At 40.5% G+C, this 23,007-nt stretch overlaps 1 protein-coding gene across 1 annotated transcript in view; it reads right to left on the minus strand.

The window, feature by feature from the left end:
• Positions 1-15,908: 15,908 nt before the first annotated feature.
• kdm6a (lysine (K)-specific demethylase 6A) overlaps positions 15,909-23,007 on the minus strand; it is a 42,523-nt gene continuing 35,424 nt past the window's right edge. Inside the window, exons 19-30 of the mRNA XM_008437319.3 lie at positions 21,975-22,104; positions 21,769-21,874; positions 20,367-20,572; positions 20,223-20,275; positions 19,457-19,531; positions 19,240-19,388; positions 19,060-19,174; positions 18,799-18,986; positions 17,887-18,028; positions 17,672-17,798; positions 17,419-17,589; positions 15,909-16,967 (exon numbers count right to left, since the gene is read on the minus strand). Of these exons, the coding sequence (XP_008435541.2) occupies positions 16,941-16,967; positions 17,419-17,589; positions 17,672-17,798; positions 17,887-18,028; positions 18,799-18,986; positions 19,060-19,174; positions 19,240-19,388; positions 19,457-19,531; positions 20,223-20,275; positions 20,367-20,572; positions 21,769-21,874; positions 21,975-22,104 (1,489 nt within the window). The 3' untranslated portion in view covers positions 15,909-16,940. The remainder of the gene's footprint in view (positions 16,968-17,418; positions 17,590-17,671; positions 17,799-17,886; positions 18,029-18,798; positions 18,987-19,059; positions 19,175-19,239; positions 19,389-19,456; positions 19,532-20,222; positions 20,276-20,366; positions 20,573-21,768; positions 21,875-21,974; positions 22,105-23,007) is intronic.

Consider the following 23,007-nt stretch of genomic DNA (forward strand, 5'->3'; position numbering starts at 1 on the left):
ATCAATATTGAAGAATTACTCACTTAAAATAAACTCGTATATCTAGCTCAAAAGTTATTTGTAAGTTAGTTTTGATTTATTTCAAGTTTTCCAATATATTTGCACTAGAAACTAGACCAAAAACACCTCCTACCGCAGAAGCTGGTAGGAGGGGAAACATGGGAGCAGCTCTGGTTAATCAGGAACCAGTGACTGATCCAACATTAGTGGCTGGAAAGCACCAAACTCTCCCACAAGACCGGAGAGTCGGATGAGTCCTGGAGGCACTTCAGATGACCAAATGTTGTGGTATGTTATTAAAAGGAAGTCTCTCTCACACACACACACACACACATATTTGTTCTCTAAACACAGCAATCAGTTCTGACCCATGCAAAACGACCTGCTTTCTGCTACATCAGTGAATCATCTTCAAGACAGAGTCAGGTTCTTCAAGCACAACCTCAGAGTCTCAAAAAAAAAAAAAAAAAAAAAAAAAAGAAAGTGATGGGATTATGTTATGTCAACAGAGTCCTCAAAAGGCGCTCGCATCCGTTGGCGCAGCGGAGTTTCCCCTCGCTGCCCGGTCTGCAGAGCACCTGTCAGGAAGAGCGCAGCTCTGTCGCCTAAACAAACAGCACCTGTCCATTTCCTCCTGCCCATTATCAAAACATTTGGGTTTTATTACAGGCAAGTCATCGTTGCTCATCGTCAACAGCCGCGTCCAGACCGCCAATCCAACCGAAAAGAGAGGAGAGTCGCTCCACGCCGGAAACTCGAGGCGTCAAAAGCGTGACAGGAATGCCTGCAAGGCGCCGCCGTGGGAGGACCTGACCGCTGCTTCAAATTAGCCGCTCAGCTGACCTTTCTTGTTGATGATTTGTCAGAACAGTCACCGTGACTCAGGCGGAACACAGAAGAAGAATGCGGAGATTTAGGGAAACACGCTACATTGGTTGTTTTTCCTTCCTGTTTGTTTTTTGATTCTGAGCGTGCTTTTTACTTGTGTGACAGTCGGGAGCCGACGAGGAAGAGAGCCTGCAGACAGCATTGGAGGAGAGCGCCCCCGTGTGGCTCACTCCAACCTGCTGACACCTTCATCACGTGTGAACGTCGCTCAGCTTCACTTCAATCTATACAGGTTCAAGTTTGATTTCTGGCCAATCACACACACACACTTGTTACTACTTTAAAATAAAAGGATATTTACAAGTCAAAAAGGACTCAGTTAAAGTTCAACAACAACAAAACATCATTTTGAGACAGTTTGCAAAAAAAAACAAAAAAACTACAGATGTCAAGTTTCCTCCCGTCATTTAGTGTTTAAGTCCAATAGGAAGAGAGTCTATTTCAATCCATTAAAAATAGTCATATTTAGGTAAAACAGTAAAAAAGTATTTAAAATAAAACTATCTGGTTGCATTTAATCTAGCTTTTTAACAGTTTCCTGGCCAGATCAAGCACGGGGTAACAGTGGGGAGGAAAGTCTCAGGAACGGCAGCCGAACAGAGACGAAAATAACTTTAGTTTTTTGGTGTTAAGAGATGCAGGTCCGATGGAAATGTAGGTGGGGATGTTCTTGTTCGTTTATGCCACTTTTGTTTTTGTGTTGTCTTTATATATTTTTATGGCCAAATTAGTAAAAAATGACAAAACTGCTGGCAGGAACGACCTCCCGTAGCGGTCTCCGGTCTCATGGTGAGGATGGTCAGTTGGCTCAGGGTTTTTCCATCTGCTTCATTCACCGTGTGAAACAGCGCCACCAGAGGTGAGGCACAGCACTGCACTGTCTCACTCTGCACTTCTTAAAAGTATTTGAAGAGGTGATGTGTCAGTTTTGCGCTTTAAAACACATTTAAAGGAAATAATTCAAGTGAACAAATCGATGTCCTCTTATTACTGTAATTATTTATTTACTTCTCTTAGCTATTCTTATTTGTCAGGATTACAAGTGAAGCACCGCCTCTCCTCCATGGTCGCTGGCCTCGGTGATGCTGGTATTTCTTCAATATAACACTTGCGTCATGTGATTGGCTGGGTGTTGAAATCTGACAACGATTGCTAATGTCTGTGACCTGAAGTAACCTCGCCATTTTTGTACAGCGAATTTTTAGACGCTGAATTTGAGACAGCGAATTTGAGCAAGTTGAATTTTTAGGACACTGAAAATAGTACATTCGAATTTTTAAAAGTTGAATTTTTTTTTATATGCTGAATTTTTTTAAACACTGAAAAATATATATATTGAAAATTTCATCACTTTGAAATTGGAATGTGAATTTTTTTAACAAATGAAAATTGCAAACATGTACAAATAATGACAATTATTTTTTTTAATTGAAAAAGTAAGCACAAATATACAACATTCAAGTTTCAGATGCATTTTTTATTCAAATTCTGATGGCACATATTTATTCCATAATCATTGCGCTCTTATTTAACTGTAAATATAGTGTTTATACCTTATGTTCAGTGTTATTAATGTTTTTAACTTTAATTAATGAATTGCAAATAATTTGCATAGTATTTAGACCTTTTATCTTCATATGTTTTCAAATGGGATGATTAAAACAAAAATGATAATTTTGAAATGTGATCTTTTTTTCTTTTTTTTTTACATTTAGTTCTGACCATTACATTTCTGATCTGGATATTTGTTCCTGTAAACGTATGAATGTATTTCTTTAACATTCAAAATTCAGCTTTGTTTCCTTTTCAAAGTCATCTTTGTGATTTCCTTTGTGTAGCTTCTCATTCACAGCTGTTTTTAAATGTTGGTGCTCTCTCCATTATAGTTTTTTGTTTGGTTGTTAGTTTGTTTGTTTGTTTTTGTCTTTTTTTTTTATTTCCTTTATTTAACCAGGTAAACCTCGTTGAGACCTAGATCTCTTTTTCAGGAGGGACCTGGGCAGAAATCTGCAACACACAGCAACCTGGTTAGAAAATAAAACTAATTAATACATTTACACAAGTGTAAAACAATAAAAACCTATTTAAAATTTAATAGCATCTCGTTGCCTGTATTTAAGAATCGCTCGAAACAAGTCCAGTGAAATCAATTCTGACATCTTGATTTCAGACTGGAGCGGATTCTGTTCATAACCACATCAATATATTTATATTTAAATATGTATAAAAAGCTAGATCCATGGTTTTTGTGGTTTTTTTTGGTTGTTTGTTTCTTTTACAGATTTGTAAATTAATCTTTACATCTTTTAAAAACCAAAACCCTTCACAGTCTCAGCAGCTTTAGGAGTCCAATGAAAAAAAAGAGCTGCAATGATAAATCTGTCCTCATGCTGAAAGGAGAGACAACGTGAGTGAAACATGTCTCTACTGGAATCAGTTGGATTTCAAGCAAAACTTTTTGCATTTCAGCAAACAATTATTACCTTGGTGTGACCCTGTTTATCTTGATTTTTTTTTGTTTTTTTTACTCACCACCCTGTGATATTTAGTAAACTCCCCTAAAGATTAGACACTTCGGCTGTCATTCTGGATTTCATAAGTACTTTTGACAATAGTGCAACCTTTCTTTCTGTCAAAACATATTTTTTACGATTATTAACCGACACAGACATCTCGACTCTTCCTCAACACAACCATCCACACTTTGAGAAACATATGAACAAAACCTTCCATAGGTGCATGTGGTGGGTAAACATCTGTAGTGATAAGATCCCTGAGGAAAATGGGAGGACTGGGTGGATGTGTCGGATACTCTGGGTCTCAACGCAGTGGGGTCCATCTTAACGTCCAAAACTTTCTTATTTGAGGAAACCTTTGAAGAAATAAGAGACAGAATTCATTGAAGAAGTAAGAAAACAACAGTTACTTTATATTATCTTTTTTTTTTAATTCTCTCTCATGCAATAACCTGCAACCATGTCCAAATGATGACAATAAACCTGACAAGGCAGTCCTAATAAAATCACCTGGGAACTCCTATAAATCATCTGGCAGCAGTATGCTCATCTGCACTGAGTAATGCCAAAACCCTGGGGTGGCCGATTACGTTTTCAAATCTCCAAACGGGTCAGTCATAGAGCCACGTTGGTGAGTTTGTGGGAGGGGCGGTGCCAGCAGTGCCAGGGGCGGAGCTAGAAGGGTGGAGCTGGAACCCGACGTGGTGCCACACAAGGGGACTGACAGATCGCTACACCTGGAGGTTCGACTAAAGTAAAAGACTAAGGCAGACATGTTTATGGTTGTTTCTGTCCATGTGCTAGGTGAGATGCGCAACAGGCGCGCCTGTGTGGGGGACGGGGCGGCGTGGCCTGGGCCAGCCTGGTCGCACACATCTCCACTTTTACAACAGTCCATGTGTGGCATTTGCCGAAGGAAAGGAGACCAGTGAGGTAGAGTCTGGAAGCACGGCGGCATGTTCATGTGGAGAGGCTTGTAAAAAAAACAAGCCCATTCAAAGGTGCTTGTGGTCTGTAAACATCTCTAGTGATATCCTTTGAACTTTTCCAGACTTTGAATTTCTGGATCATTACCATGAAAACATCTTCAGGTATGTTAGTGGGACATTTCCACTGCAGACCACAGGTACGTCTATGTTATTACATTCTGGGTCATTTCAGGAGTTAAAAGGGAGAAAAGGACTGATCTCGTTGGCATAAAAACATCTAATACAATAATAATGAAAAATTGAAAGGAATTGCATAGAATTTAAAGAACGCAGGCCACACTGAGTACACAGTTCACAGAATACGGTGCAGATGAGTTTCCTCTGTGGAGATGTTTGACTCTTACCTCCTGGACATGCAATGCTGCCCTCATGTTAACGCTCTCAAACGTGATCTTTGCTGTGAGAAATTCTATTTTGCGCAAATGTCTGACTGAGGATGTGTGCAAAATCACAAGATCAACTTAAACCAAAAGCGTCCTGTGACTCAGCTCTGCAACACTCATCCAGGAGGAATTTGGGGGACTTCACCCTCATGCAGATCTTGGTGTTTCTTTCTTGGCACAGGAAGGTTACATGTTTTTTCTGGAAGCAGATCGGAGTTAGTCACGGCTCACAACCTGAGCCCGAAGTGTTAGAAAAGGTGACGGTTGTCATTGTTTGCCGTTTGTGAATCTTCTCCAAGGCTCTTTCAGTTTTCTAAACTCCTTAAATGTTTTCCCCAGAAAGAATTATTGTGCTTGTTGCTGCCATTTAATTCCATAACAGTTCTGTTTTTTTTGGCTTTGTGTTTTAGTGTGTGGGTAAAGAACACTCTAGCATTGGCTTTTACTGTGGGAACCACAGTTTGATCTGAGCGGGCCACCACAGGCTTTATGGACATGCGACTAATTTGGCAGAATTAAATTTGCACCCTACGAATGCTGTATATGCTGCACATACCGTACACGGTAATGGAATCTATGCAAGTAGTGCACTATGAAACAGTGCAACAATGTACGATGACGTGTCAGGGCCATTGTAGATAGAAAGAAAAAAGAAAGAAAAAACTCACAAATTTTGAGATTAATCTTAGAAATTATCCCCCCCCCCCAAAAAAAAACATGGACATTTTTGAGTTTCAATAATTGTAAATTTTTTACTTTTGGAAATGTTCTGAGTTTGAAAAGTAAAAAAAAAAAAAAAAAAAAAAAGACTTTTGAAATTCAAAAATGTCCATGTTCTTTTGTGGATTACTTCTAAGATTAATCTAAAAAATGTTGAGTTTTTTCTAGAAAATTTTCAACTTTCAAAGCTCAGAAACGTCTTTCTCTTTTAGAGGAAATTTATTCCTTTTTTTTTCTATCTACAATGGCCCTGATACGCCGATAATAATGTAACCTAAACTAATATAGTGTTTTGCACATTCTGTCAGCTCTGACAAACACTATTTCACCTCAGGCAGCTGAATGCTTGGAGTGACTTCAACTGACAACAACACGACCATTTTTCTGATTGTTTCAGCTAATCACTAGGCTACATGAAAAAACTCACGTTAAAGGTCAAAATGGTCAAGAAATGAAAAAAAGACATACGTGTAATGGCCAAAATAACATCTTAAAGCGACAGGACAAGTTGAATATCCACACTATGCAAAGGGAGAACGCTCACCATCAAAGGACTCAATGTTCTGCTCAAGGCTCTCAGTTTTTTTTTTTCTTTGACATTTGACCAAAAATCTATGTTAAAGTTGAAGTAACATCCCCAACACACACAGACTTTATGCCTCTGGAGATGCAGAATGAATCAGGCTTCCAACCGGAGACTGTTCATTTCCAGCCAGTCTACTCAGATCTTTGTACTGGTTAATGCTGTTGAATGACTCATTTTAACTGGTTATCTTCTAACCTCAGTGTAGACAACAGCTTTTCGTGTCAACAAAGCCACAGACGGTTGCTTGTATTTTTCCATTGTTTCTGTGATGTTTCTTTTTTAAAGCCAGATCAAAAATACCAGAGCAGCGGCTCCAACCCTTCCATTTTTTTTTACAACAGCTAAACTAATAACTTCCACAGGATGTTAGTCATCATTATTTTGGTTAGCAGTAGCTTTATGTGGGGACTTTTTCCGCCCGCCACGGTGGTATGAATGAAGATGTTTGAGCGAATCTCCATGTATATGAACGTCTCTGTCTTTTCTGCGTATTTAGTGACTTCAGTCTTAATAACACTTTCCGTCTGTCTCGCCTCACTTGAGCCTCCACGCGTCCTGTGTTTACATCTCAAAGTTTTGCGGTGTCTTTTAGGGTTTTTTTTTTGTTTTTTTTCTTCCTCCCAGAGGATAAACCGTCGTGCTTCCACGCGCTTCGAGGCACGCACGCGACTGACTCGCAGCTGATTCACGAGCCGCCGACTGTTCCCTTTAAAAGCAGCGGAGCAGAGCCGCGCGAGCGGAGCGGAACTGACCGCTGCTGTCCGCCTGGTCAGGCCTAACAAAGGGGGGGAAACCGGAAGTTAATATAGGTAGAAAAGCAGCACGAGATGTCCGGTGACTTTAGTTAAGAAACAATAAAAAAAAGAAAAAAACAAAAAGAAAGAAAGAGAGAAGAAAAAACGTTGTGTGACAAAGTGAAGTATTTGTATCTAACTTGAAAAGACTTGAGCTATTTAAATGTTTTTATTGCAAAGCTAGCAGAAAAGTTAAAACTATACTAGCATTACATAGAACAAGAAAAAAATATTTACAAAGATATTATACAGACAGCAACAACAGAAATAACACTAGATATGAGAAACGACATCTCTGGGTTACTGCTGCGAAAACTGAAAGTAAATAAAATCAGCGACAAATAAATTAATATGGCATTACATAAAATCCAGATGCCATTGAGCTTGTAGGTTTTTAATTATCATTTACAACAATAATTAAGATCATTAAAAATAAATACATGTTTATATAACTGCCAGCTGTGCTCATGTTTTCCACTTCAAATTGACTGAGAAAATATAGCAATAAATATAAAACATACACAATAGATAAAACCCATTTATTTGATTGTTTCTATCAACGTCAGGAGAAAACCAAAGGAACTGAACCTGAAAGCTTTACAGCCGGCTCTAAAAAATGAAGCTATAAAAACCAAGTGGAGATTCATTTTCTGATAAAAGAGACGGAACGTTTCAGGGAGCTTATAGACATGTCCTCTGTTTCACCATTTCCCTGCCAGACTGCAGACATTTTGTTTGTTGATCTGACGGTACAGACTCGCATTTCGCACAAACCAGCACTTCCACAAATGACCATGAATTACTCCTGGCTGTTGAAAGCGCCCCGATGTGCACAGCCAAAAAACTGAGAGCTTCTCGCCCCGTCTGTACGTCCACATCCTGCTTCGACATAGCTGCATGTGTTTTCTCAGACAACTTCAGAGTGAGTCACTTAAAAAGTGAAAACACATCCGAACGGAACACACGGCTGATTCACACCAGTGACTCACACATGTGGAATACACCTTCAGGATACAGGCGCTTTCGACTGTCCTCCTTCATGTGTCTGAGAGTGCCCGCATAGCATGTGGCTCTCTGTCATAGACACAGTGACATCTCCTGGTTGCACCTCGTGTTTCTTCGGAGGGTTGAGATTTATCGCTGGCTGTAGTTCATTCTTATTTGAATGTGGAAGATTTCTGTAAACTACAGTAGCAAGGTACATGCTGGAGATCGGCACCATCCCTTCCTACGACCCAGTTTGGATAAAGAAGCCAGAGAAGATGGACGGAGGGCATATTTTGGTATCAATCTGATGCTAGACAAATAGAGCATCTGTATCGTAGATATCGATACGACGTGATACAATACAATGCGATATTATATGATACAGATGGCGCTACTTTTTAATTCAAGTTTGATACATATCGTCAAACTTCTGATCTTTTGGTGTTTTTGTGGTTTTTCCTTAAAATTGTTTTGTTAAAACGTACTACAAAAACACAAAATATTTTTTATAGTACAAATATCACACTTGAAGTGAGACATAACTAACTTACAAGTAGCTTTCCAGCAAGATATAGGAGCTTATTTAAAGTCAACAATTCCTTCTGACAGGGGGGAAATGTCTTGTTTTAAGTGAAATAATCTGCCAGTGGAACTAGTACTTTATCAATATTAAGGGATTATTGACTTAAAATAAGCTCCTATTTCTTGCCGAAACGTTACTTATAAGTTAGTTGTGTCTTATTTTAAGCGTACGAAGATATTTGGACTACAAACTACAACAAAATTACTTGGTAAGATTTTGCTTTTTTGCAGTGTAGCTCAGAATTTGGACAAAGTTAATAGGTGTCCGCAAAACACTCTGATAACATAGGAACATGATGAACACTAGAAAAACTAAACATTTTTGTGTGCATCTTTCCCTGCATGAAAGATGCAGGGAAGATGTTTTGTTCTCAAATGTCATTTGAGAACAAAACAAACATTAAATAAAATTTAAAGAGAGAATCTGAAACTAAAGACTCTTACTAAGCCAGTAGTGATCCAACATCTCGCATCCATCCACCTCTGATGGGTGGATGGATGCAGTCTGTCTTCCAACTACTAAAACTGTTGGACGTTTTAACAGAAGAACCAACTGGGATTGTTGGTTATCACCAGACCCTCTGAAGCAAAGCGTAAAAACAAGGGACTAGGTTTTACTAAATAGTGAAGATTGGCTGAAAATTACAACTTGCGCCACTAGATGGCACCACATTCTGTTGACCAGCCTTTTAAAGCACAAATAAATCACTGGTGTTCTTCCACTTGTTTGAGGTTTATGTGATCATTTTACCAACACAAAATAAAAGGAACCATTTTAAAAGGAATAGTAGTATTATATGTTTTCCAGCCATATTATCATTTTATAGCACAATCAAGTACCTGTGTTACCTTCACTTGTTATAAAAAAAAAAGTTGTATGTGTCAAATATGACTTAAAAATGAAATTTAACTTTGTAACTTAACGCCTTCAAATTGGGCCTCTGTCTCTTTAAGAAAGTTCTGGTCCGCCTTCAGGAAGTCATCATAACATGGCTCCTCTATTAACCCTTTAAAGTTTTACCAGCTTTTTACTGAGAAGTAGCTCTGTTTTTGATGAGGGAATAACATTATAATATGGTGTAAAGCTCAAAAATGCTGATTTTACATAATACTGTTACTTTAATAGAAACATGTGTAGTGTTGCTCCTTTCTGCTGAATGTATTTTTCTTAAAAAAAAAAAAAAAACAAGAATGTATTTCACCTGCTGTGAGAGAAAAGATGGTGTCTTTCATGATAAAGCTCCATCCATCCATCCATCCATTTTCTTGCACCCTTGTCCCTTAGTGGGGTCAGGAGGGTTGCTGGTGTCTATCTCCAGCTAACGTTTCGGGCGAGAGGCAGGGTTCACCCTGGACAGGTCGCCAGTCTGTCGTAGGGCAACACAGAGACACACAGGACACACAACCATGCACACACACACTCATACCTAGGGGCAATTTGGAGAGGCCAATTAACCTAACAGTCATGTTTTTGGACTGTGGGAGGAAACCGGAGTACCCGGAGAAAACCCACATGATAAAGCTCTTCTTTAAAATAAAAAAAAACCTTTAATCTCTGCTGTTATTGGAATAGGACAGTTTTAATATAAGAAATCAGAAGTTGGCAGGTCTCTTAGAAGCCTTTTAGTTCCAGACAGGACTTCACCTTTTTGCTTGGATTTTCCCTCAGAGCCTGAGCTCCTCGCTCTAAAATACACAGCGTTGTTCCATTTTAGCTCGAAAAAGGTGAATAAATTAAAGGTGTTTAGGTAGGAAGTGGTTGTCAGTCCAGTCGGCTCGCTGCAGCTCCCTGCGGTCCCGATAATGAAATACCTGTCAGGCTGCGCGCCTGCAGGCCCCGGTGCAGAACAACGATCCCACATGTATGACTCACTGTACTTCAGCATGACAATGAATGGAACCCAGAACAATGGCTTCCCCGTCCATCACTCCACTGGAGGGGAAGAAAGAAACCTCCGCAGATGGATTTATTGTTAAATGATTGTGGCACCATCAAGGAGTTTAAAAATAAATTTAAAAAAATGCCCCATTTTACATTTTATTTCAAGCATATAATTAATTGATTTTACGCCCCCCGCCCCTCGCTGCGCTCCTGTAAAGACTTGTCACATTATATGAATCCACACCTGCCGTTAGCAGACTTTAGCACTTTGGGCTCAGATCCCACTCTGAACACAAATCAAAGATAACAGCTGCACCCGTTCAAAGATTAAAAAAAAGAAAGTCAGATCATAATCCCATATACCCAGGGGCGCCGGCAGTAATTTTGGGCCCCATAATGAAAAAAATCAAAGTTTTATGACAGCTCAGGTTATTGTTTCAGGTTAGGCTCTTTGTTGGTAAAACTAATCCTAATAATAATAATAATAATAATAATAATAATAATAATAATAATAATAATAATAATAATAATAATGAATAATAATAAAGGGAATAATCCTGTAAAAGTTTGGAAGTTGGAAGTAAATGACACAGAGATGCATATTTATTGTAGAAAACGTTAAACCTTGATTAGGATTTAAAACAATAAGAAATGGTTTCCCAGGGAAGCTGATGAAACATCAAGAAGTTCCATCTATAGGAAAATAATTTGAAATTAGTTTTTTTATTTCTTCATCCCTTTTTGAGGATGAAGTCAAAAATAGCTCTAATTCCAATCATTTCTCCCCCCCGAAAATAAGCAATCAATTTAGGTATTTTTAAGAGGAACTACATGTTTGCATTAGCAGAGTCGTTGCTGGAGACATTTATATAAAAATATCAGAATATTTCACACCTATGATGGATTATTAGGGATAAACAATAGGAGTACATTTCCACCAAAAAACCCCCAAAGTTTTAGATTAATCTAATATAAATTCTAGAAAAAGCAAATAAGTTTTTGAGCTTCAAAAGTAAAAAAAAATATTTACTTTTGAAGAAAATTTCCAAAAGGCGGAATATTTTCACTTCACAAATACAGAAAATGTCCATATTTGCTCTTCACAATTTTTGAGTTTTTTGATAGAATTTCCCTCTTTTTTCTACGGTGGTCCTAAGATGCCACTGTACGAGCCTGGAAAAGTATTTCTTTTTTTTAATGATTAAAAAAATATTTATAATGATTAAGTGAAACCACACAATGAACAAAATTTGTATTTAAAATTAAACTTTGTCTTTAAGCGAAAACTAGAACTGCAAATTGTCACGAGCCTGAGATTTTTATTCAAATTGTTTCGCAGGACCATTTGACTCTTTTCTGGACAAACTACGCAAAGTGACATAATGTACAGAAGCATTAAACTAAATAATAACCGCAGTGAGGAATAACAAGTAATTAACAAACACGCTAAATGAGTTTTAGAGTGCTTCGCTTCATGAGAACACAAGGCTGCAGCGGCGAGGACTCGGTAAAACAGAACGTCTGTCATCAGGTGTTCAGACCTGTGTGTGTGTGTGTGTGTGTGTGTGTGTGTGTGTGTGTGTGTGTGTGTGTGTGTGTGTGTGTGTGATGGGAAGTGGCAGCTTGCCAATAAGCACTCTGCTCCTGCTGCGCTGCGGAATTGAGGTTCTGCATTAGTGGCTTTAATGGAAAACTCTTTTCATTCACGGTGAGATAAATAATAATCATCGGAGAGCTTTGCTCAGAGCCTCACCTTTAACAGAGCAGAGTTACAAAGAGATCTGGCTCAGATGAGGGACGGCGGAGACGAACACCAGGAACTGAATCTTATATGAAAGCAGTTAAGCCAACAGAACTTCAGGGATGAGAGACGGAGAAAAACGCTTCAGCGTCACAGAAGGAAAATTGGCTGTGACTTTTTTTTTTTTTCCGGCATTAAGGACAATTTACAACACAAGACAATACAAATATTAGATCAGGAAAGTTTTTAAAGGGGCAGCGTTAATGTTTTGTGGGAACACAGTGCCATTTTATAGCACAATCAAGTAACTGTGTTACGTTCAGTTGTCATAAAAATGCTGTTTATATCAAATATGACTTTGAATTTGACATTGTAATTTAACACCTTGAAATTGGGTCTCTGCCTCTTTAAGAAGCTTCTGCTCTTTCTGAAACTCCACCATCATGGCTCCTCTATTAACCCTTTAACAACGTTTTTACCAGCATTTCACTGAGAAGTAGCTCCTGTTTGCTAATTGCTGCTGGCTAGTCTGAAGGAGCTGAGTAAGGAAGGGTGCTCCGTAAGGCGGAAGCTTGGAAACTGCAGCTCTAAGTACGAGCTGCACCTCGAAGGCGGTAGATAGAATGACCTCATGCTAACAGCTAGCTGAAGGTCCAAATAAATATATTTTTATAATATTTTGCTCAACTTGATATTAGCTAGAGGAACAGAGAATCACAATTCCTAATCCTGGCAATTCTGAATCGATTTGAAAATGCATTTATTGTACGTCTTTGCTGCTCTTATTTGCAACTACATTGCTTATGACATTACGCATCAACTCGATCACCGTATGTATTTTTAAAAATTCGTTGATTTTTTTTTTATTTTTATTATTTACATAAAAGCCAGGTAGCCAAGCTAACCTAATACTCATTATTTAAGTGTCAGAATTTTATGCACAAACTGATTTTTATTTAAATAACAAACTGGTGGAATTTAATACAGAAATGTTTTAAATAAATGTTCTATCATTTAAAGAGCATCTCTAGACCGTTTGAATAGAAAAATGGCTTCTGAATGAAAAATCGGAACAGCTGGAGGCGAATTTCTTTCCGGTTTCTAACAGAATAATCTGAATGTCTGAGTTGAACCTGACGGGAACGGAAAAACAAGATGATGACACTTTATTAGAGGAAACACTGATTTCTGGATCATGTTTAATGGAACACAACCAGTAATTAGAAATCCCGTCGCTTGCCAGCCTGTCATCATGGTGTCACAAAGACGACCATCAACAGGACTCACATGATCCAAACTGACTCATGCCATCACTTTAGTAGAGCTATTATTCATGTTTGTGTCAAAAACATCCTGTTGTATCTGATGTCGCCTGGAGAAAGAAACGGTTTTCTCTTCCTCTTTCACTAACCGACGTTCATCACTTCCTCTTTTCTCCTTTAAATCCTGTTTTCCTCTGGTTGTTTTCATTAGAAGCTGAAGTACGGCAGCGCGTCGGGGCCGTTGCAGACAGAAAAAAAGAGGCTCATGGCTCCTCTAAAAAATCAAAAAAGCTCAGAAATGTTCTAGAAAAAACTTCTGAGTTTGAAAGTCTAAAAATTTGCTAGAAATAAAAAAATTGAGATTAATTTCAGCAAATTTCTAGAAAAAAGAAGTTTCTGAGTTTCAAAAGTCAAAACATTTTCCAAGCTTTGAAAGTAGAATATTTCAAAACTCGGAAATATTTGACTAAGACTAATCTCAATGTTTTCTTCAAACAAAATTTCAGCTTTTCAAAGTCACATTTTTCTAGAAAATTTCTGAAATTACTCTCAAAATTTCAGTTTTTTTTTAAGCAAATTTTCAATTTGTCGTGTTTTTTTTTTCTAGAAAATTTGAGATTAATCTAAAAATGTCAGTTTTTTTGGCCAGTTACCTACTTTTTTCTCTTTCTACAATGGCCTAAGAGTCGGATCTAGTCCAACTGACCCAACAATTTGAACTGGTGCTCAGTTTTTATCTTTTTTAACCTTTTCTCTTTTTCTTAAAAAAAACCCTCTTTGTCTTTCTGTTTATTCACTGTCACATGCTGTTTTTATTTTAATTATGTAAAGCACTTTGAAATGCCTTGCTGCTGAAATGTGCTATACAAATAAAATTTGATTGATTGATTGATTGATTGATTGATTGATTGATTGATTGATTGATTGATTATGACTCCACAGTAGGTAACCTACTGAGGGGAAGTGTTACTGTGTAAAACAAAAACAAACAAAAAAAGATCAGGCCTCACAGAGACCCGAAAAATAGATCAGAACAACGTTTCATTTATCGTTTCTTTTTTCAGACTCATCGTTTTCTCCACATTTTTTTAAACCTTCTTTGCTTGAAGACTCGCAGCAGACCCTGAACGCACCGCGGGGCCCGCTAATGAGGCTTCGTGCCTTTGTACAGCTGAATCAGGTTACTGTAGTCCAGGTCAGGCTTCAGCCACTTTGAAAGAAGAACGACTAAATCACAGTGGTTAGTTTAATACAAAGTCATGTCCATATTCATGTTTAAACCTGAAGGGACCGGAATAGAAGTTCGGTTTTACCTTTTCTTGCCATTTCTGCCCATGAAACTGCTTTCTTCCCCGTTTTTTTACGCAGTTGGTTGATAAGCAAATGTATCCAGTTTGGTTTGAGAAGAGAGCAGCATAAGCCTCATTTTACTGTAAAAATGGTCAAACTCTGACACAGGATTTAACATGATGCTGTATGACGGCAATAATCTCAGTGGGTTGTCCCGCATGACTTTAGTTCACAACAAACAAGAACATATTCTAGAAAACATTAACACTTGACCTGCTAACTGGTTAGCATGAGCTAGCCAGGCTAGCAAAGCTCCGCATTCACACTGGAATCAAACAGCTGGTTATGAAGTCAACATTGACTGACGTTGTACTACCTAAAAAATAACTACTTTTGATTTTAATATTGTTGAGTAGCCCAGGCCGGATTATTATTTTCAACATACCCGTATTCAGGTAGGCTAGGGGTCTTCAAATCCCGGAGCTGCGTTTCTGTTACAAATGTGCGCAAAACTTTGTCAATGTTATGCTAACGTCGACAAATAATTTCGCAATTGGGTTGCTTCTATTTAATAAGAAATACAATTAAAATCACTTAAGCTTTTTGCACGTGATAAGTTATTAAGCCATCTTTTGGAAAAAAAGAAAAAAGACTTGGGGGGGGCCATTACTTTAGGAAGTGACGATATGAGATCAGATAGTCCCAACACCACAAAATTAAGACCAACTAATATCAGACTTTTTACACCATGTAATTATTAGAATTCTTTTCAATATTCTAGTTTACCACAAAGCAGGCACGGAGCTATGGGGCTGGCTGGGGGGATGGCTGCCCCCTGGCCCGGATGGGTGCCCATGGGGGCCCGGATCTGGAGGTGCCAGAGAGGGAGGAATGGTTTCAAGTCACTTTAATGTCTGATTATAGAAGGAGAAAGAGCGCCCTCGCCTGTTCAGAAAGGTGTATGTAATGATGTAATGTTAAAGTTACTGTCCCTCAATGGAATATATAGTAGACGGTCCCAGTGACTGTTTGACTCACGGTTTAGCCAATGTGCTTCCTGGGTAAAAATGAAACGAGAAACGTGGCCCATATCTGCTAGTGCCACAAAGCACCAGATTGTGATTCAAATCTACATGTGTGCAGCTCAAACTTCAGCAGAACAAATCTCATTAAAAACATACTTTAGCATCCAGTGGGGCTCGTGGTCAACAGTGACCGCAAATCCAGCCCACATCATTAGTCACCACCACCATGCTTGACAGTTGAAAAACGAGAAAAACTGCAGATGTAAATAAATTTTGTTTGTTTATTGACGCATAAAACATCCTTCAAACAATAAACCCATTTCAAGGTAAGGTCTCTGTACAACGCTTACTAAGCTGTTTATTTATATAGAAAACATAAGGGGGGCCGGGCTTAAAAATCACAGGGCTCCCCTCAGATTTAATGGCAGGTACTCTAGAGAAAAATTACAGCATTCCATCAACAAATATTTTCAAGCAATAAATATGAATTTATAAATAGTGTAAATTTACATCCAAATAAAGAAAAAAAAAAAAGAGAAAGGCAAAAAGAAATTAAAGTTCACTCTAGTTTGTGTGCAACCCTTTTATTCCTGTGACTTGGCTGGTTGTAAATCAGATTCTCTTCCTCCACGTTAAGAAAGTCAAGAAATGTCGAGGGTGAGTAGGAGAGCAGAAACAAAACGTGTCACATTTCACATTACATGTATGTTGGTTTTCCTGACCGAGGAGGTGTCTGATGTAGTAAAAGGCTAACCACACACACACACACACACACACACACACACACACACACACGCACGCACGCACACAGCTCTGGTGTCAGCCCGCAACAGAATAAAAAATTAAAAAAACAGTAAAATAAAAACAAAAAAAAAAACAATCAGATCAGTAGTCTCTGGTGACCAGGTTGATGGTTCGAACAGAATATGTACAAAATTTTATGCCATTATTGTTATTTTCATTTGATGAGTTGTGGCGAAGTCCAGATGGGCCAAGCAGTAGAACAGTCTGGTCGTGACGACGGGAGGAGCTGCCGTCCCCCAACCCAATCCCTCCAGTCCACCAGGGGGAGGCACACTGCTCGGGGCAGGTTGCATAGACACACAGCTTTCACACAGCTGCCTTATGGGATAGCTACAGGACGCAGTCGGAGGGACTGCCACCTTTCTTCCTGAATATCAGAAAAAGAAAAAAAGAAAGAGGGAAGAAGGAAGGGAGGGGGGTTCTGAGAGTTTCCACTGAGGTCCATTATGGTTCTGTAATGTTCTCAGAAGAAGAAGATGATGATGACTCCATCAAGAGGAGGAAGGCAGAGGGCTGGCCTGTGGAGAGGAAACGATACCATCAGTTTGGATTGAACCTGTTTGACCCGACAGAGGTCAGAGTTCATGCTCAAATAAATACACCGAGTTACAAAACTAGGGCTGTAAAACAATTTAACATTTTAATTTGATTAATCAGAGGGTTGCTGTGAAATAATCACAATCGCTAAAAAAATTTAAACAGAGTTCTAAATGTTTTTTTTATTTATTAGAACAAATAAAATAATGAACATGGGAAATAATTTCTCATGACTGATTCTTTTGTATTTTTCATTGTTTTTGTATTTGTTCACAGCAGTTTAGTGTTGCTTTAGTCGTGAATATGCATGTAAAACGAGGCTTTGTGGCACCGAAACCGAAAATTTACAGAAACGCGAGTCATTTATGGTTACATTTCTTTTTTTAATGCAGTGTTAATATTGCCAGCTCCAGAGCGGAGCTGGCTGCTCACCAGTGTGAACTGGTCGTAAACCTGCATCAGGTCCTCGATCTTGTACTGCTCCAGAACCACGAAGCTGTCCAGGTCAGCGCTGGCCCGCCTGGCACAGTCCTGGCACTGAACCACGTACGTCTTCCTGCTGTTGCTCTCGCTGCTCACAAACAGCAGGTCGAACACCTCCACCTGGTACGGGAGTGGAGGGGAGAGCAGAACCGGTAAAGAGCTCGCTCCCATCCTGAACCGCAGCAGAGACCCGCCTGCTTACTTCACAGATGCTGCAGTAGTGGGCCGGCTCGCTGTGGGTCCGGCCGTGCCACACCAGCTCCTTCCCTGCAGCCAGCAGCATCTCCCTCTGCATCTGAACTTGCTTCAGCGTCCGCAGTAGGCAGTACCTAACACACACACACACACACGGTTCAGGGTCAACCCCAACAAAGCGGCTGAGCTGTGCTAAGCTAAGCTAACCCAGTCGGGCCTCACTTGATCATCTCGAAGAGCTTGTGGTCCGACACTTTGATGTTCCTCGCCATGTTCCAGGAGAGGTGGATCATGGGAACGATGGACTTGACGCTCTGCAGCTTGTTCCACTCATAACGCTCCACTGCCAGCTTGTACTGATGGGCTGGAGACAGAATACAGGGCGGAAAAACTCAATGTGTGGCCCTTCAGGGAGAGGAGACCCCTCAGCGCTTCTCCACAGGACAGAAAGCTTCTGCACACCTCTGGGAAAATGACTTTCTACCCCCACACTTTTCCTGCAGTAAAATTCAAGAACTTTTCCAGGGTTTCTGCAGGTTTCAGCAAATAAAATTTAAGACCTTTTAAGACCTATTTAATGCCTCCCATAATGAAATTTAAGACTGGAGAAACTAAGTATAGGGGACGGCTGAGGGATTCTGCTGCATTAGAATCAAGAGTGGCAAAATCCAAACTAGTGTCAAACTACGGCGGTAACAACCGCCGTAGTGTCAAACTTAAAGTCTGAATGCACCTACTCCCATATGGGACTAGGTGCATTCAGAAATTAGCCAGTGGCAAAGACTGAACCAAGACTGGAGTCAAATGGATGATGACCCTCTGTCCACTAAGGGTGCATTCACACCATCCCCGTTTAGTCCACTTCAATCGAACTTCAGTTCATTTGGGGAGTTGGGGATGCATAATCAGACAAAAGAAGCAAACTCTTTTGCCCGATTCAGTTTGGCCTAGGAAATAGTTTGGTTGAAGTGAAAAATGGTCCTGTTAAAAAGCCTACATGAAAATCGATTTGTTTGGCACAATGCAGTGTGAAAGCAAACCACACCAGCAGAAAACGTCAACAAATGCTGCAAATTTGGCCTCCAATCAAACCGAGTCTACTGGACTATCCAGTGTGTAAACACCTTGACCCACCTGTGAGGGGTCCCACGTTCCAGGCGATGTTGTTGCACCAGCCGATGGCCTGGACCCAGTGAACGGTGCCGGTGTTGAGCCACACCAGGTCCCCGGGCCTCTGGATGAAGCGGTACACTGGAACGTTGTTCTCGTACAGGTCCTCCAGGTTGGGCCACCAGGAGCCCATCAAGAAGTTGATGTTGTTCCTGTCAGAAACCACACAATCAGCCACCAGGACCCACTTTGGGCTCAATCAGAACCGTTTCAAAGTTGACGTACTTTTCACAGAAGTCATTGATGACGCCCCAGTAGGACTCAGGCACAGCGAACCATTCACAGTCGCCAGGACCAATGTTGATGTTGACCGAGCAGAAGTTGTTGTTCTCTTGGTGACCTGTAACAAACTGGGATTACAAAAGGCTTTGGGAGGACAACCAAAGACTCGGACCCCGGTTCTACCTGGAGTCCGGCTCCCTGGCACCTTCATGTACAGCTGGACGGTGTTCATGCCCAGGATGGTGTGGCCCACGTGGCTCAGCAGGTTCCCGGCTGACACCACCCTGGCGAAGGCCGGCAGCTTGGTCAGCTCCTGCAGCTGCTGCTTCCACCTGCAACCAGCCCACTGTTAGACACAGGCTGCTGAGAGACCAAAGCATGATGGGAAGGGTCTGCTCACTTTTTGTCGTCAGAGAGGTCGATGTTGGTGCCAAACTTTATGTGCTTTAGAGGGCCTTTCCTTCGCCGGATCCCACTAGAGAATAATAGAACGGTGTTATTTCCACCAGCAGGACAAAATGCTGAACAGAGAACCTCAACTCAACTTGATTGGCCATTTTCTCAATTAGTACCACAGTGAAACCAGACAGAGGTCAAGCAGCACTCTTCAGTGTGGATGTTACTGAGTGAGGAAGTATTGGTCATGATTCACAAACCCTCAGAAAATGCTCTCATTATCCAGAAGCTATTGCTGTTTGGGGAACAACAGCATGGAACAGTTTGGGAACTCCTGGTTTAGACCATGATATAAGTCAGTTTGTGCACCGACATGCTGCATTATAACTAATCTGTCTTTCTCAGAGTTCTCTATACGTCCACATTATGTACATTTTGTAAATGTGATCTCAGTTGCACATCCCTTGGATCATAAATCAGATATTCTCATTTCTAATCGCTGCACAGTATTTTCTGTTATAGTCTTATTATTATCATAGTTAATATTGATTTCTATATATTGTTAACACCAAGAACTTTTTATGTGAACCTTTTATATCCGTTACGCCTGAACCTCCCCGTTACGGAACAACAGAGGCCGTTTCTATTGTTCTATCATATTCTACTGTAATGTGTTTGTTACAGCTCAGGAAGACTGTCAAGAGATTTATTTAATTATTTTTCCTTTTACCTCCAGAGACTGGTTGCACCAGGAGGAAGAAATGACCCACCTGTCTGAGGAAGCTGCCTCTGCTTCCACCTCTTTCTTCTTCTCGTTCTCCTCCTGTCAGGAAAATATTCCATCAGTTTAAAACAGCAGAGTTTAGGATCTAAAGGTGATGAGGGTGTGCTGTGAGACTGATCCGCCCACTGACCCGCAGCGACTCCTGGAAGGACGAGGCCTGGTACTGGGCGTACTTCAGGATGGTGGTGTGGGAGCGGCTGCTCTCGCAGCGCCACATCTTCCTGCTCCCGCTCAGGTCCCAGTTCTCGTCGGTGGGCTGAGCCAGCTGGGTCCGCACCTCCACCAGGTGCTCGGGGTTGGCCTCCACCAGCGTCTTTGTGGAGAACAGGCCCAGGTCTGGCGTGTCGGTGAAGCAAAAGATTGAGAAAAGCTTGTTATTGGAAGCAACGTTATTTCAGCACTCCATCCCCAGTTTGTTAGTCTTTTATTTGTAACACTGTTATGACAATCATGTGCTCACGTTTCCATGGGGATGTTTGTGTTCAGTTGTCACATGAAATCACAAGAAAATAAAACTAATGCTGAAGTGTGTGGCTGTAATGTGACAGAAAGTGAAAGAAAGGAACAAAAAAATCTTAAAACAATAAGCAGGATTGAGAAGTGTGCACCAATATAATCCTCCAGCAGGTGGTGCTGCTGTTGCACATGTCGAAGCCACCAATAGAAAACAGCCCCAGTTGGCTGTGGCACAGGGTTTCCCACAGTGAAAATCAAGCTTTTTCAAGGCAAGTCTGCAAACTTTTACAGCACAATAAATAAATAAAAGTGAACTAAGAAAAAGTTGTGCTAATGTCTTGTGATATTATTCAACATAGCAGGCACAAAGTAATATGAAGTATTACAAAATGTTATATTTTGAAATCTTTCATGCATACACCCTACACACCTGACTGGTCTGAGAACAAAACATCAACTTAACAAAAGAAAATCCCACAAAAACATATACAAGATAACCTTTTGAACCATTAGGAATAATACATATTCATTACATTCCAAATCATGTTAAGGTAAAAGACCTTCCTGCTGAAATTAATGCCAAAATGTGCAAAGTAACTTGCACAGAAAATATTTAAAATAAAGTTCTCACTAAGCTTTCTGGTATTTAGAAAACAGAAGTAATTTTGGTGATTCTGACTAACCAACAACAAGAGACGTTTAGTCTGATTTCACTTCAGAAGTGAGAAATTTTTTTTTTAAAAGACAAACTTGTATTATACCATTGTCAATATAGTACTTGAAAATGGTCTCAAAGCAACAATATTATCGTTTATTGCAATAAATTCTGGGACAAGTTTTCATCCAGTACAAGTAAGCAATCATGACTGACCTGGTTTCAACTGTAAATAACATTTTCCAAATTTAGGTTTTCAATCAAATGTTAAGATTGCACTTTATTACAAAACTGTGCAGTGTAAATATCAAGCACTTTCAAGGACTTCATACAGAAATCAAGCACTTTCCAAACCTTAAACACTGAACCGTGTTTGGTAACGCCAGTGAGTAACAGTTGAAACAGGAAGTGAGTGTCTTACCCAGCTTGAGGGCCCCAGCCAGGCCCCTGATGACGGTTACTGGGTTGGCAGGGTTGGTACAGAACTGGTGGAGGGCGGGGAAGAAAGCGTCCCTCTTGTTCTCCAGCTGTAGAGGAAGAAAGCAGACAGCAGGGGGCGTCAGAGTGACCGTTACTCTCCACACTCAGACATGAGGAACCCTCCTCCAATAAGGTGGATGGACGCACATAAATACTGGGCGTCGGGGGGTTGAGCTTGTCCTTTGGCAGTGTGGGTGAGGGTGGGCCGGGCGGGCGCGGCGGGGGGCAACGGTCCAGGAGGATGCTGCTGGTCGACAGGCCGTTCTTCCCCAGGTTCCTGCAGACACCGGGGAGACGTCAGCAATAAAAAACCCACCAAAACTCACAAAAAAACCAGGCAGCACAGCAAGGCTGCAACACCAGTCCAGCTGAAGAACGTGTGTGATGGTGATAAGTGGCGCTGTGAGGATGCAGCAGCACTCTGCCTCTAGGTGGGGGTGTAGGTCATGTTTCCTGTAGGTGTGATTCAGTGGAAGCTGGAGTCACTAAATGAAAACACTGAGATGGAATAAATGAGGTAGAGGAGAAGATGAAGGTTGGAATGGACAACATGTCTGACCGGGATGAGAGTCCAGCATGATGGATGGCGCACACACACGCACGCACGCACACGCACGCACGCACACACACACACCACACACACACACACACACACACACGTGTTTATTTTTATCTTTCAAAGTATTTCTAATATTGTATAAAAAAAAAAACAGCTTAAATTTAAAATCTGTCAGCATGTTATATTCTTTTTCAGATTATTCCCCAGAATAATTCATAGATGAATTGATTACTAGAATAATCGTTCGTTGCAGCCCAAACTCACACCTCAACTCTGAAGCTGACCCTTGACCCTAAAAAACGCTGGAACCAAAGTGCAGTCCTAACATGGTCCTGACCTCCAAGGCCTGTTGGTCTTCACAAGTTTAGTAAATATGCTAGAAATGGTGCCAAGAAGAATAGCTGAACAAGAACATACTCACACAGGAGTTCATAAAATAAATCCATCCTCATTCCTCAGATCTCTGCTTTCACACCGCAGAGGATTCACGGTTCTGCTAACAAGACCTGAACACGGCGTCTACCGGGCCGCAGCTGAAGGCCGTTACGCAACAGCTCACTTCCCACCAGAGCGTGTTGATGCTTTTCCAGGGGAAACACGCAGTGTAGAAACCTGCATCTG

This window comes from Poecilia reticulata, chromosome 2, assembly GCF_904066995.2.
Source record: "Poecilia reticulata chromosome 2, P_reticulata-male-v2, whole genome shotgun sequence".
In the NCBI taxonomy this organism is placed as follows: Eukaryota; Metazoa; Chordata; class Actinopteri; order Cyprinodontiformes; family Poeciliidae; genus Poecilia; species Poecilia reticulata.